General features: G+C 52.4%; 1 protein-coding gene across 2 annotated transcripts in view; it reads left to right on the top strand.

Moving 5' to 3' along the window:
• Positions 1-14,732, top strand: part of Col5a1 (collagen type V alpha 1 chain) — a 154,004-nt gene that overhangs the window by 117,186 nt on the left and 22,086 nt on the right. For both annotated transcript variants that reach the window (XM_028883365.2, XM_028883364.2), the window contains exons 39-54: positions 82-189; positions 1,708-1,797; positions 1,890-1,943; positions 3,084-3,191; positions 5,687-5,794; positions 7,106-7,159; positions 7,947-8,000; positions 8,081-8,188; positions 8,945-8,998; positions 9,101-9,208; positions 10,454-10,507; positions 11,276-11,383; positions 11,905-11,958; positions 12,158-12,211; positions 13,581-13,634; positions 14,241-14,294. In XM_028883365.2, coding sequence (XP_028739198.1) covers positions 82-189; positions 1,708-1,797; positions 1,890-1,943; positions 3,084-3,191; positions 5,687-5,794; positions 7,106-7,159; positions 7,947-8,000; positions 8,081-8,188; positions 8,945-8,998; positions 9,101-9,208; positions 10,454-10,507; positions 11,276-11,383; positions 11,905-11,958; positions 12,158-12,211; positions 13,581-13,634; positions 14,241-14,294 — 1,224 coding nt within the window. The remainder of the gene's footprint in view (positions 1-81; positions 190-1,707; positions 1,798-1,889; positions 1,944-3,083; positions 3,192-5,686; positions 5,795-7,105; positions 7,160-7,946; positions 8,001-8,080; positions 8,189-8,944; positions 8,999-9,100; positions 9,209-10,453; positions 10,508-11,275; positions 11,384-11,904; positions 11,959-12,157; positions 12,212-13,580; positions 13,635-14,240; positions 14,295-14,732) is intronic.

Raw genomic sequence — 14,732 nt, 5'->3', positions numbered from 1 at the left:
AGGCTCAGGAAGAAGATTATCCTCTTGCAAGTCACTCAAAACCAGCATGTCACTCAAAAACAACACTGTCTCTCCCCATAGGGTCCCACAGGAGAAACGGGTCCGATGGGTGAGCGTGGCCACCCTGGCCCTCCAGGCCCCCCTGGTGAACAGGGCCTCCCAGGTGTTACTGGAAAAGAAGGGACAAAGGTGAGTTTCTGGAAGCTTCCATGTCAGGGTAATCTTTTTTTTTTCCCCCTAGGGAATTGGTTAAAACTTTGTGTTTTCTCTTGATCCTTTTGGACAAATGGGTAATTTTTCAAACAAATGCTTCTCTGAAACCCACACGTTCAGATCCATTTTGCTTGAACTTAGACAGGGCTGTGACCCGCTGTAGACGGTGCACAGAGGGAACGTGGGATCAAACCATCCCCGCCCCTGTGGAGAGCGCCTTCCCCTGCTGCCCACTTCTCCCAGAAACAGACTAAAGGCTCTGAGTCTTCAACAGCCAATGGAGATCTGGTAGAGCACGGCCCTTTGAAAACCCCTCCCTTGAACACACTGAAAATAGATTCTGAAAGTGAAAAAGGAATGTATTTCCAACCTTGTGCCCAGTGCCAGCTCTCACTATACTCGGTTTTTGTAGTCTGTAGTTTTGTAGGCTCAGGTGCCCCAAATTTGTGGTTGTAATGTTTGTGTGTTAGCACAAAAACCTTCAGGTTTCTGTAAGGGTAACTAACAACGCAAACTCTCAGCCTAGTTTTCTGTTATTGTTGTTGTTCTGAAACAGGGTTTCATTGTGTAGCCCTGGCTAGCCTGAAACTTGCCGTGTAGACCAGGCTGTCCTTGAACTCACAGAGATCCACCTACCTCTGCCTCCTGAGTGTTGGATTAAAGGCATGTGCCACCATGCCTGGCCCACCCCACCTGTTTATGTGACCACATAAAAAGTAAATATAAATCTTAGAGACATACAGTAAATAAATACTGAAGAAAATCATACTTCATGTGTGTATTTGAGTAAGTGAATACACATATCCTCAGATATATATGAATACACATGTGTGTATGTGAACACACATATATAATCCTAACACACACATAGCACTTGGTCTATAAATCTACTTCTAGACAGAGAGCTCATTGAGTTCAGAAAGACCTGTGTGTTCCCATGTGAAGCCCAGGGAAAATTCTGGAAGATACTCTAGCTTTTACAATTTCAGGAAAGGCAAGTCAATGGTATCTGTTTTTAGAAGTGGACATTGGGCTGACAGCAAGTTCCTTGAGTGGCGTGTTTTAAACCACAAGTCACTGGTGTGCACTTAGCTTGGCACAGTCCCATTGAGGACCCCTTGTGGCCCTGCTGGACTTTGTAGGCCTGGGCCCTGAATAAGCACAGGGACAGGGAGTCACAGCTGGAGTCTCTTCCCCAGATCTACATACAGAGCCAGCCTGGAGAACATGGTTCCCAGGTGTGTGCAGGTGCTGAGCTCAAGTGCACAGAGGAATAGAGGAGACATGCCAAGTCCTGGCTTCCATCCCCAACCTCCAAATCGAAACAAAACCAGAGAGTTTCTTTAAAGCCAAGGGGCTAAAGGAAGCCTAGGTCAACCCAGATCCCACTGGATCCTGATAAACGCCTCACCCTGCTCCTTAGACATGAAGGAGGTTGGTGGGAGATCAACAGCTGGAGCTTCCAGGTAGGGTTAACTCTGGCTCTCATTCCAGGGGGACCCAGGCCCTGCTGGCCTCCCTGGAAAAGATGGCCCTCCAGGATTGCGTGGATTCCCTGGGGACCGAGGGCTCCCCGGCCCCGTGGTGAGTGAGGGACTAGGTGGGTGTAGTGGTATGGTTCACAGCCCCGGCACTCCCTCTCAGTGCCCTCAACCCATGTTTTTACTGCTTTGCAGGGAGCACTTGGACTAAAAGGCAGCGAAGGTCCCCCTGGACCCCCAGGTCCTGCGGTGAGTCAAAGTCTTCCATCCCATCCTATCCTTCCGACCCGTGTTCCACAGGCAAGGTGGGGTGCCCTCAGAGCTGGGAGGGCATGCCTAGCTGCCCAGGTCCCCATCAAGTATGTCAGGAGGACAGGGCAGAGCAGAGGGATAGTATTCCTGAGCCAGCGGCTGGGTTGAGAGTCACAGGGCACCTTGTATGAAGAACAGCAGAAGAGTGGGAGCTTGGAGACCTACAAGTGACCTGTCTGGACATGGAGGCAAGGAGGGGGACTCACACTTGATGTGGACCCATCTTGGGTCAGCACAGAGAGGAGGTACTCTTCTTATGAACCTCAGGGACACGTTCTAGAGCAAGGTGGGCCATCTGGAACAGGTAGGGAAGGGGTCTAACTCTAGCCTGTAGTCCCGGAGCTATCACATGTTGTCTCGTGGATTAGCCAGTCCCCCACGAATCTCAGCACCCCAGCTGTGAGAGACTTTAGGACCCTGCATGCCCAGGCCCTTAGCTGCGGCTCCCGGTCTGAGGCTGCTCCTCCCCCACATGGATGAGGACCATCAGCTTTGCTTCATTTACCATTTAAGCCAGCCTGATGGCTGTGCTCACGCGTAAAGCCCAGATGAGTTTGGGAGTGACCTTCCCAGCTGGGTTCCAGACCAGGGAAGTCAGATGGGATGAGAAAAGTCTTCCCTTTTGATAGGTTCTATGGAGGTTTTGCAGACTGTGTTGACCTCTTGATGTGACCCTAAGCTTAGCCTGAATCTATTATCATCAATATCTGCACTCAGATCAAGACCTCGTCTTCTAAATCTGTGAGCACTTTGTGGACAGGCGGACCCTACAGGGATGGGTAGGTGCCAGGCCTCTGGAAAAGGTCATCAAAGACAGACACAAAATAACACTTGTTCCCAGACACGTGGGGAGAGAGGGCTTGTGTAAGATAGAGTTATTTGAGGAGAAGAGCTAAGAAGAGGCCTAATGACGGCCTCGAATACTAGACCAAATATTCCATGCTTGCAGAAAGCCATGCAGGGAGCCCTGAGGGCTCTAGAGTGAGCCGAAGAGTGGTGTGACCTGTTGGTGCTTAAGGAAGTCTCACCGTACAGTTCAAGAGCCTCAAGTGAGTCATTTTCTTGCTATACTTTTAGGGTTCCCCAGGAGAGAGAGGACCAGCTGGTGCGGCGGGGCCCATCGGAATTCCAGGGAGACCTGGGCCTCAGGGACCTCCAGGGCCAGCTGGAGAGAAAGGGGTTCCTGTAAGTACCACCTGAGGTTGGGGTCCCCTCCCAGGTTTGGCCATGTCCCTCCTGCTGTGTTATCTCCATGGACACTCCCCTGGGGTGGGAGGAAGCAGAGGCTATGGAGTCTGATTATCCTATAGGGATAGACCTCTGAGGAGTTCCAGCCAGCTCAGCCTGGCCTACCCCGAATGCAGATATCACATTGGCTAGACACAGTCTGTCCCCTATAGACCTGTGCTCTGTCTAGCCTCTGTGCCTTCTAGGTAGTTGGGTGATACTGTCTGCTGGGTGAACATCACCTCCCCACTGGCCTCGCCCCATGGCTGGGCCTTTTAGGAAAGAGACAAGTGTTTGGGGATGAGAGCATGGGAGGGAGACACTGTCTGGCAGTGGATGGCAGGTAGGTCCCCAGAAGGCAGAACAGCTCCTCTGTGAGGCCTGAGTTCACTGGGCTTTGAAAAGCCTCCAACGCCTGAACACTGGGCAGGCCTGGGTTTCTACACAGCCTTCTCCGATCACCCAGCATGGCTCCCCGTGCACAGTGGCACCCAAACCCCCACTTCATGTCTATAGTTCATATGCAGCTTCATGCCCTCTCATTAACCCCGATTTCCCACATCTGTGAGGGTAGGTTTCATAGATTTCAGTCCACCTTCCCGATCTCCGTGCATAGTGCCATAAGGAGCATCCGTGTAGGATACACATGGAGCATTGAACTAGACACATATGCCCACTGACTTAAGCGAGTGGAGCTCTGTGTTCTGTGTGTCCTGCCCTCCTGGGTTCACACGGAGGAAGAACATGCAGACCACATTGGGACATCAGTACCATGGAGAATCTTGCAATGTATTGTTGCCAATTGATAGCAGTGTGCCATTTTTAGTCAGGTACCCAGGACACGGGTCCAGCTGGATTCTGAGTGCAGCACAGAACCCCTGGAGGTTCAGGACATGTGGCACTCACAGACTTAACTGGAGGAAGCTTGCTGTTTCCAGAGACTCAATATTTAAGCAGGAACCTTGTAAGAACTGCCCTAAGCAGGGAAAAGCTCACTGTCTCCCAGAATAGCTCCCAGCAGGAGGAAAGGATTGAGAGAGGGCTGGGGGTCTCTGCAGACTCCCAACCAGATGGGGAGATGCTGCCCAAACCCTGGACCTGCCGGAGCACTCTCCAGCTTAGGGAGGACAGGCTGACTTCACAGAGCGGGCAGTAGGGTGTAGGAAGGACAGGATGGGCTAGCCAAGCATCTGTGTCCCTCTCCTCTTGCACACAATTTCTTTGTGACACTGGAGGAAATAAACTCCTAGCTGAGGTGAGAAAATGCTTGTTGCTCTTGGGTGATGGGATTTTGTCAAAACTGAGCATAGCAAGAACTAGTGAGGTCACTGGAGATTATGAAGGGGCACTTGTGAGAAAAACAAGTCAGTTATGAAGGCAGAAAAGATAAGGGTTTGTATGTGTATATGTCTGTGTGCATGCTTGAATATGTGTGCATGCATGGCATGCTGTGTGAATGCCATGCGTGTGTGTATATATGAGTATACATGTCTGCATGCATTTGTGTGTGTGTATTCATGCATATGCACAAGCAGTATGCATGTGCATATCCTGTGGGTGAGCATGCCCATGGACATCTGTGTCTGTTTGTACTTGTGTGTGCACACATTGTGTATGTGTGTATGCACATGTCTGTGTTTGTGCTGTGTGGACACATGTGTGTGCATATATGTCATGTGTATGTGTGTAGGCAGGTCTGTGTGTGCACAGGCAGGGCACTCACAAAGAACTGACAGAGTAACAGAGTTTGCACAAGCAGCTGCTGAGGCCATCCTGTAGCTCAGTGTGGTCCCTGCTCGCCAGCTCGGAGGAACCCAAGCAGGCTCAGGGACTTACGCTCACAAGCTCTGCTAATAAGCTTTGACAAATATGTGAGAGAAGCCACTTAAATCAAAGGATTTGTTTGGACCTGTGGTTCCAGAGGTTTTGGTCCATAGTTGGTTCCATTGCTGTGGGTTTGGAGTGAGACAGAGCATTGTGATGCTCGTCTCATGGCAGCCAAGGATGAGGTGGTGTCTCTAACAAGGTCCCGCCTCCTCGGACTTCCACAGCAACCCCAGATAGAACCAAGCCTTCACCATTGTGTGTCCAAACCACAGCACTAACTGTGCCTCAGTCTCCTCATCTCTAAAGAGTGGCCTCTAAACTGTTCCCTGTTCCCCTCTGAACCATTTCATACTGGACTCTGTGGGGCTGGATTTGATGATGTTTTACTCTGTGTAGTATTCTGAGTGTGATTCTGGTGCAGCAATGTGCCGGCCATGCAGAGTTGAGAGCTGGGCAAAATCACCTCCAAGCCCCTGGAGGTCCTGGCACGTTAGGACAGTGATGGTCCTAACCACTCCCTCACACCCCCAGGTTCCTGCCCCAGGGCCCCTCTCTGGGGTGAGAAGTGGTGGCGTGATGTACCCAATATGAAGCCGTATTGAATCTGAATTGCTTGTTCTCTCTAGGGTGAGAAAGGTCCACAAGGCCCAGCTGGCCGAGATGGCCTCCAAGGTCCTGTGGGGCTCCCTGGTCCAGCCGGCCCTGTGGGTCCTCCTGGAGAAGATGGAGATAAGGTATGGAGAAGCAGGAGTGCATGTGGACAGGCAGGCAGTGAGTGCGGGCAGTGTTTTAAACAGCATCATGTATGCTATAGAGGGCTCAACTGGCAGAGCGGTGCTGTGCCCCTTCAGACCTGGCGTGAGGGGATGCTTTTGAAGTAGCTCATAAATAAATGACAACAGATAAGACCTGTCACATGTGTGGGGAGCCTGGAAAGCACATGGCTCCTTGACAGCATTTCTGTTGCCTGAGACTTGGGCAGGTCGCACCCAGAGCTGAGGAAATTGCTCCCTGCTCCCTTCTGAACCCTTTCAGACTGGGACTGTGTGGGGCTGGATTCCATAGGTTTTACTCTGTGTCTATTTTTAAGCGTCTTCCCTTGAATGATCGAGGTTCTGTTTTTATTACTCTTTCTGATGCCATTACTGTGGAGCCTGGATTTTATACTTCATTAAGGAAAGACTGTGCGGCTTATCTCTTCAGCTCCACTCTCCGTTTGTCATAGCTCTCTGGTGATATTTCTGACTTTGTCACCTCTGCATAAAGGAAGTCTTAGTCTTATGTCTCCATGTGGGAGGTAGTCCAATAGAAACACTGGAGAGGACGGTAGACTGCCACATCACCATGTCTACTAACACCTCTGCAATGATCTGAGTGTCATAAAGGAAATTGAGGAGCTGGGGAGATGGTTCATCATAAACTGCTTGCGTTGCAAGCATTAGGACATGAATTTGACTCCCCAAACCCATGTTTTAAGAAGCCAGATGTGGTGGTGTGTCTGTAATCTCAGAACCTGGGAGGTGGAGGTGGGAAGACCCCTGAGGCTCTCTGGCTGGCCAGTCTAGCCTATGGAGGCAAGTTCAAGGCCACTGAGAAACCTGTCTCCAAAAGGAGCAGATAAGGAGTCGGGGACTGTAGAGATCTAATGGTGATTAAGAGCATTGGCTGCTCTCTCGTAGAGGACCAGGGTTCAGTCCCCAGAACCCACATGGCAGCTCACACCTGCCTGTCACTGCAGTTCCAAGGGATCCAACAACCTTGTCTGGCCTCCTTAGAGAGTCCACATGCAGTGCGCAGACATACATTCAGGCCATGTTCACCTGTACACACACACACACACACACACACACACACACACACACACACACACACACACACACATTAAAATCAGAAACGACATCAAGTTCACATAAGGACATGCTTTCTGTTGGCAAATCTTGGGACCATCTGGAGAGCAACTGTTGTTAGTCTCCAAGAAAGATTGCCCATGGGACTGGGGAAAGGCACAGACAGCCACTGACAGCATCCTTCCTGTCCCTCCCCAGGGAGAGATCGGGGAGCCAGGCCAGAAAGGAAGCAAGGGGGACAAAGGCGAGCAGGTAAGTGTGAGTGTGCTGGGGTGACTGCTGAAGCAGAATGACCCCGTGTTCAGACTCCATGATCCCGGCACTGCAGACTCCTGGTCACACCAGTTGGGTTTCTTTCCTGAGAATATCCCACGTGCATGTGTGTTCAGGCATGTGAGGGAATCCATTGGTACAAGAACATGACCAGTCACGTGTCTGCCTGGGGACCCATCCCTGAGGACCACAGAGCTCTGCAGAGGCCAAGTGTCCATTGTCCCTTGGTCTTTCATATATTCAGGGGTGCTGGGTTGTGGGTGCTGAAGCCCTGTCACCTACACCAGCCCCCTCCAAACTAGGGACTCATCTGAGCCTCAGACTAGTACTGGGGCATTACTCCTGAAGTGATCTCAGCGGGCTTCAGTACAGGCCTCTGGCTCTCTGTTCCTGCACCCACAGTGATAGGCGCTTGAGGAGAGTGTGTGAGTGAGGGTCCCTAGCTCAGCTCTTAGGAATTTGAGACCTCTGACCTTATTGTCTGAGGGGGGCGTGTGGTTGTTGCTGAGAGGGCACAGAGTGACGTGCCTTGCCTCTGTTACCCATAGCAACTCGATCATGGTTGAATTGAGAGCCTTGCCCCCGTCTCAGAGCCTACAACCTGTGCCATGATGTTAATAGTGTTCCCCTGATGACTGGCACATTTGGGGAGTAACTCTGATAAGTCACATCCTGCACAAGCCAGCTGCTTCCAAAGACAGAATTGACCTACTCCTGGGCTCATCTGCAATTCCAAAATAATTATGTCTCTGTTTGACCCCTACAGGGTCCTCCTGGACCTACGGGTCCTCAAGGCCCCATTGGACAGCCAGGCCCCTCGGTGAGTATGTTGAACGATGTAGCAAGGCCCACTTCTCAAGCTGTTGCCAGTCCTCACCCATGCTCACTTCCATCCTCCAGGGAGCAGATGGTGAGCCTGGCCCTCGTGGACAGCAAGGCCTGTTCGGGCAGAAGGGAGATGAAGGCTCAAGAGGTTTCCCAGGACCACCAGGGCCAGTGGGATTACAGGTAACCATGGAATTTCTCAGGACCCCGCCCCCAGAAGAGGTGCCAATATCTTGCTGGGTCCACTCTTCCTGTTGTAGGAATGAGGAAATTGAGACACACACACACACACACACACACACACACACACACACACACACACACACACTTGCGTGATGCTCTTGCTTCGGCATTTACCATGGAATCCTGGGAAATGGTGACCTGTAAGAAAGGGGTACAAAGTTCACATCTGAACAAACCACCTAGAAGTGACATCCATCAACCCAGCCCACCTCATCCAGTGTTCTCTCGGTTACCTGTTCCTGCTCACATGACCCTACTGGGTGTCAGTAAAACCCCACATTCACCATGCACCGTAAAGCGTACACCAGCCTTTTGTTTTATGTTATGGGGCATGTTGAATGCCATTAAATATTCTTTGAACACAAGCCTTTATTTTGAAAAACACAATTTTTAGTTACTGGTGGTATTTGGCATATGGTGGGCACTTGATTTATCCGGAAGCTTCCCTGCTGCCGGCTCATTAGGTTTATTGTTTTATGGGAAGCTGCCATAAGCGCTGGTCCCCATAAATCTCTGCATTCTCCTCTGATTATGTCCTCGGCTGTTAGAGCCCTGGAAGCAGGAAAAATCCTTCCATGGGACAGACTCATGGAAACACATTTTGGGGCCTTCGGGAAGCATCTTGGGAGTGGCAATCATGGTGGGAGCCATGTGCGTCTCTCACAGAGTAGCACCTCACCAGTTTCCTGTCCACAGGGTTTGCCAGGACCTCCAGGAGAGAAGGGTGAGACCGGAGATGTGGGCCAGATGGTAAGTGGTTGGGCCGTCGAGACCCAGCGTGGCTCCCCTGGTTTACGTTCTGGGGAAGGGTGTTTACATCTTGTCTTGCTCAATGGCCTGTCTTCCTCCTAGGGCCCTCCTGGTCCCCCAGGCCCCCGAGGACCCTCTGGAGCTCCAGGTGCTGATGGGCCACAGGGTCCTCCTGGAGGAATCGGCAACCCTGGCGCAGTGGGAGAAAAGGTAATGTCTGTCTGTCTACTCATCACAGTGCCTGCCCCATAGCTACATGAGAAGTAGTGTGTTCATGTGTACACACAGTCCTGTGTGCCTGTGTATGTGCACACACATGCATGTATGCATGCGTGTTTGTGCAGAGACACTCCCATCACATCCATCTTGAAACCTAAAAGTAGATTCATGCCCCTAAGTTCGGAGCTCTGACACTGTTCATTTGTAACAGCTGTTTGCAAAATCCAAAGCAGTAACACGTCTGTCCCTCCAAGCCCCACTCCCTCCCATCCCTCCGACTCAGATCTGGTGAAAGTCCTTCACATTGAGCTTGCTGTGGCCGCCTCTTCCTAGCTGCACTTTCTCACAGCCAGCGCCTTGTTATTCCCTCTGGCTGGTGTTAGGGCCGGGCCCTTGAGACTGACTGAGCACGGTGAGCCCAAGTGTGTGGGCATGAGTATGTGTGGGTATGTGCACGGACGCTTGTGAATACACATGTGTGAATGTGCATATGTGTGTGGGCATCAGGACAGTTTCACTGTGAGACTGAGCTCCACGGGGTGCTGGGAACACAGCCTTAGGAGGCCATCTTGGGCCTTGGGAGGGCTGGAAGCCTGACGCCTGCCCTTCCTGGGACTTGTTTCTGATGCAAGGCATTATGCCTAGAACACTTGTTCTTTTTGCTAAGAAAGGGGGAGAGGAATGGGTGTGGGTGAGAGATACTGCTGCCCCCTCCCCACCGCCTCACCCCTGCACTGCTCTTGCTCACCACCACGTCACAGGCCTTTCTTCCTGTCTCAGCGCTGCAGGGAAACACCCCGGGTCTCTGTGCTTCTGCCCTGATTGCCCGTGTTAATTACTTTTCCCATTGCTGTGACGACAACAAAATCAACTTAAAGGCCGATGGGCTTGTCTGGCTTATAACAGTGGGGAAGGCGTGGTGGCCGGTGTGCGAGGAGGCTGATCACACCACGTGTGTCAGGACGCAGAGCACCTGCTTGGGACAGCTTTGAGTCAGTGTCCCTTGTGACCTGTACAGTGCCCCGACACCTGCTCCCCACACATCTCCGTCTTACCTCTCACATTCCTCATTGGCTTCCTGCTGCCTTCCTATAAGCTACCTGACAACCCTGACCCCACAGAGCCCTGGACACCAGATGCCCAAGGATAGGCAGGCGGATAGGCAGGTGCTGGCAAATGGCCCGTCCATTGTCACCATCAGTGAGGGAACATTCTAACACTGACTTATCTCCTCAGGGAGATCCTGGTGAACCTGGAGAGCCTGGTCTTCCAGGAGAAGGAGGTCCTCTGGTGAGTGTGGCCCTGGAGGAGCAGTGGGGTATGCCTAGTGGGAACACTGACAAGGCAATGGACCAGAAGCATCACCCTTGCCTCAGTTTCCCCTCCCATGAAATGAGCCATGACCTTGCTGTGTCGAACAACATAGAACTATGATGGGAAAGTGTGGCGTCTTGTGGGGGTTGAGCTTGTGTCATGCATGTGTACATATGTGGGGCTGAGCACACACGTGCAGACCTCAGCAATGCCCTCACAACTCATGGTCACCAGTAACTACCATCTGTGGTACGTAGGCCCTTTCACAGGCTGCCGTGAGTGTGAGCATTGCTACCCTGTTGACTCGGCTAGCCTGAGAATATCCAGGCCTCTGAAGGTTGGGTATGGTCACTGAGAGAACATCCCCAGGGTAGCTTTGGGCCTAGGAAGCATCTTGGGGGATTGAGGCATCTCAGTTTCCTGCTGTTTTCTGTGCCTGAGAACTATGGGGCTCCCTACCTGCCTTTCTTCTGTCCGGGAGCCAGTCCTTACCTAGAGCTGAGCTAAGCCTTTGAGGTTCTAGAAGGCCATAGCTCTTTGCCTGCCTGGTGGAACACAGAGTTCCAATGGAGAATGAGAACCAAGAACAGTACCATCCCCATCCTGGGGCCCAGGGGATGCTGGGAAGGGGCTGCCGGTGAGACACAACAATGAGTGCATGGATGGCCCATTGCAGGCCAGCACCTTTCATGCTCTAGGTGAGCAGACAGTGGGCTCTGAGAACTGAACCATCTTCCTCTCCAGGGACCTAAAGGAGAAAGAGGGGAGAAGGGAGAGGCTGGCCCCTCTGGTGCTGCTGGACCCCCTGGACCCAAAGGCCCTCCTGGAGATGATGGTCCCAAAGGCAGCCCTGTGAGTAATGCTAGATGCTGTGGTGTCTGGACAGTGTCCATTCCGAGTCTTTGTAGTGCCTGCATTGTGTGTTCCCTGGCCTAGCAACAGCTGTGTGAATGCTGTGTGTCTCAAGGGTAATTCTGTCTACTCTAGAGGTTTCCACAGCAGCTACTGATAAAGCTGCATGGGGGGATGTGGGGAGGCATGGGATAGAAGCAGCAGCCAGTGGGGGGCCCTGATGAAAGATCTGCAGGCTCAGGGCACTGCTCTTCCCTGTTGGCCCCATTTTACATCAGAAGTCGAAGGGGCCACCAGAACGGATGTGTGGGTAGGACGCCTGTCCTCACTCAAAAGAGCAGAAGGCTGCTGCTCCGTGCCTGCCTCCTGGGTGGGTTTGCTCTTCTGTGCACTCTTCAGGATAGGGGCCTCCTGATCAAAAGTGCTGGAGGTGTTGGGACTGTCCCTTGTCCTGTGACCTGGGTTGTGGTAGGCCAGGCAGGGTGTGTCAGGATGCTGATAGCTTGCTTCTCTCTTCTCAGGGTCCTGTGGGCTTTCCCGGAGACCCTGGTCCCCCTGGAGAGCCAGGCCCTGCAGTAAGTGTCCATCCATTCCTGCTCCCGCGTGCCACCCCCAATTTGCTTCTACCCCTCTCCCGGGTTCTTTGGGTCACATCACCCCTCCAGGTTGTCCCTGTTCCAATGCCCAGGGTCTGGGGAAGGATCTGAGATACACTGAAGCTGGAGAGTGAACTTGAGCTATCCACTGGAAGTAACAACTTTCTTGTTCCCACAGGGTCAAGATGGTCCACCTGGAGATAAAGGGGATGATGGCGAACCTGGACAGACGGTGAGTGTACGGTCTGATGGCTTCCTGATGGGAGCATCCCTGCATTCTTGGGTCTTTATGAGAAGCCCAGACTTAGGTCTCTCTTGACTATGACCAGAGCTTAGGAGCCCTAAAGACCTAATGATGGCTGAGACCCTTTCTCCAAAGGGAAGATGCGTACACAGTCCCACCAGGGGACCTGTACAAAGCTCTAAGGGCTCTGCAAAGCGTCCCAGAGCTCACCCTGAATGTCAGCCAAAACTACCCAACAGGTGCACACCTTCTCTCACAGGCCCAGCATCCCTGTGACTGAGGCCACTTGGCCTTGAGCAAGGTGGTCTCTTTGGGGTGGGACCAGGTGACCTCTTCAGGTTCCTGGACTGGACTGTGCCTTTCTCAGAGGTCTCTCCAGCTCACCCTCAAGGTGTGGCCAGGTCCTAGGGATGACTGACTATCTAGGTTTTTTTGCTACTGATATGATGATGTTACAGGCTGGTGCATTAAAATAAATTAATAAATGTGTTTGACTCAGGGTGCTAGAGGCTAGGAAATCAAGATAGAGGGGCCTGATCACATGGGGGGTCCTGCTGTGGCTTAGCAAGGCAAGAACAGATATGGTGGCTCATGCTTCTGATTCCAGCACTCGGGAAACTGAGAGAGGAGGCTTGCTATAAGTTTGGGACTTTCTGGTCTACATAATGAGTTCAATGTGTCAGTCTTGGTTTCAGAGTAACACCCTGTCTTAAATAATGATAATATAGTGGATGTCGTCATAAAGTGATGGGGAAGGGGAAGTGGGCCTAATCACCCTTTTATAATCAGCTCATTTCTGTGACAGGGGTACTCTATCTATGCATACTCAAAAGACCTGATCACCAGGCCCTGCCTCTCAACACCAGCACAAGGGCAATTTGATATGAGCCTGGGTTTCAGAGGCCGTTCAGACCGTATCACTGAGCCAGGGGCAAAGACTTGTATCACTGATCTGAGACAGGCAGCAATGAAAATGAAGGGCTGGGGACACAGGCTGTGACCAGATGTGTCCCGTGCATGCCCCTGTGACCCTACCCCCTGCCTTGGACTCCTGTCTTCGTCCTTCTGAAAATGAGATGTAGGCGACGGTGGAGACCAGACTGTCCAAGCGTTAGACTCAAGCACACCCCAGGGGGGATACCTGTGCTCAAGATGCAGCAAGTGTGGGATGTGAGTTGGATTCTCTGAGTGCCACCAGCAGAGTCCAGGACTTGCTGTGCTCACACCAGAGAGGAGGCCATGCAGGGCTAGCCATAGAAAGGACTGAATCTCCAAGTGTTTCCTTGGCTGTGGGCCACACATCCCTGTGTCCTGATGAGACAAATTTCTAATGTTCTGTGTTCTTTCCCCCAACCAGGGATCCCCAGGTCCTACTGGTGAACCTGGTCCATCTGGACCTCCAGGAAAGAGGGTAAGCCCTTCTGCCCGCCCCTCCCCACTTACTGGCTGTTTCCTGTACAAAGCTCTCTACCTCTTGTGGGGCCTCTGGTGCCCCACATGGCCCTGAGGAGGGGACATGGATACCTGAAGTGTGGGACACACTCATCAGGTCACAGATCTGTGGGGTGATACAGGGCAGGGGGGACTCTGAGGAAGCAGAGTCTAGTCCAGGGGTGCTTAGGATGGCCGATGACTGACAGGTCTGTTATGACATCACGGGAGAGAACATTTTCAAAGGCTGGACTCTCCTTGGCCCTAGACCAGCCTATCTGAACAGAGGAGATCCAAGGCAAGGAACAGATGTCTATATTGCAAGCTCTAGTGGGTGCCTGGACTGTGGTGTTTGAGCCTAGGAGTGTACAGACGGGAGAGGGCCTTCTGTACTCAAGGCATCTAGGGCATCCCTAGATCCACCAGAAGCTTTGCAGGCTCCTGGAGTCGTGGGACCCTGCATGGGGGCCTACATCTTCACTGGAGAGTGGTCCAGGGTGGCCTCACAGCCTGCAGCTCTCCCTGGAGTCTGGGCCTGGTCTCCAAACTCAGAGCTCAAGTCTTCGTTGTTATATTGTTTCTCTAGGGTCCCCCAGGCCCTGCAGGCCCTGAAGGCAGGCAAGGGGAGAAAGGAGCCAAGGTAAGTTAACCCTGGTGGCTGTGACCTCTGTGGGCCTGAGGGAGGCTGAGGCAGTGACAGGGAGCCGTTTGAGGACAGAGGAGCCGAGCCATGGAGCCTAAGACGGGATGAAGAAGGCAGAGGGAGGAGGCAGAAGCCAGGGTGCGGTCACACTCAGTCTTTGACCTATGACAGAGGGAAGACAGCACACACAGGAAGTGGGGCCTTAGGAGACTGGCATGACCATTACCTAAGTGGCGTGTGTGGTGCCTAGCACTGGAACACCCAACCACTCCTGCAGTGAGGTAGCCGGCAAGCCTGGATGGGAACATTTGCCATCTTTCTCTGAGGCTTAGTGAGCTCTGCATCTGGGTACTGTGTGTCTCAGCACCTGGTGGGTGACCTGCTGTGGTAGTTAAACACGATCAGCAGGAGTCAGGGAGTCACTGTGTTTGGATA

Source organism: Peromyscus leucopus, chromosome 4 (genome assembly GCF_004664715.2).
Source record: "Peromyscus leucopus breed LL Stock chromosome 4, UCI_PerLeu_2.1, whole genome shotgun sequence".
In the NCBI taxonomy this organism is placed as follows: Eukaryota; Metazoa; Chordata; class Mammalia; order Rodentia; family Cricetidae; genus Peromyscus; species Peromyscus leucopus.
Note: the sequence above shows the minus strand (reverse complement) of the source record. Positions and strands in the feature narration are given on the sequence as shown.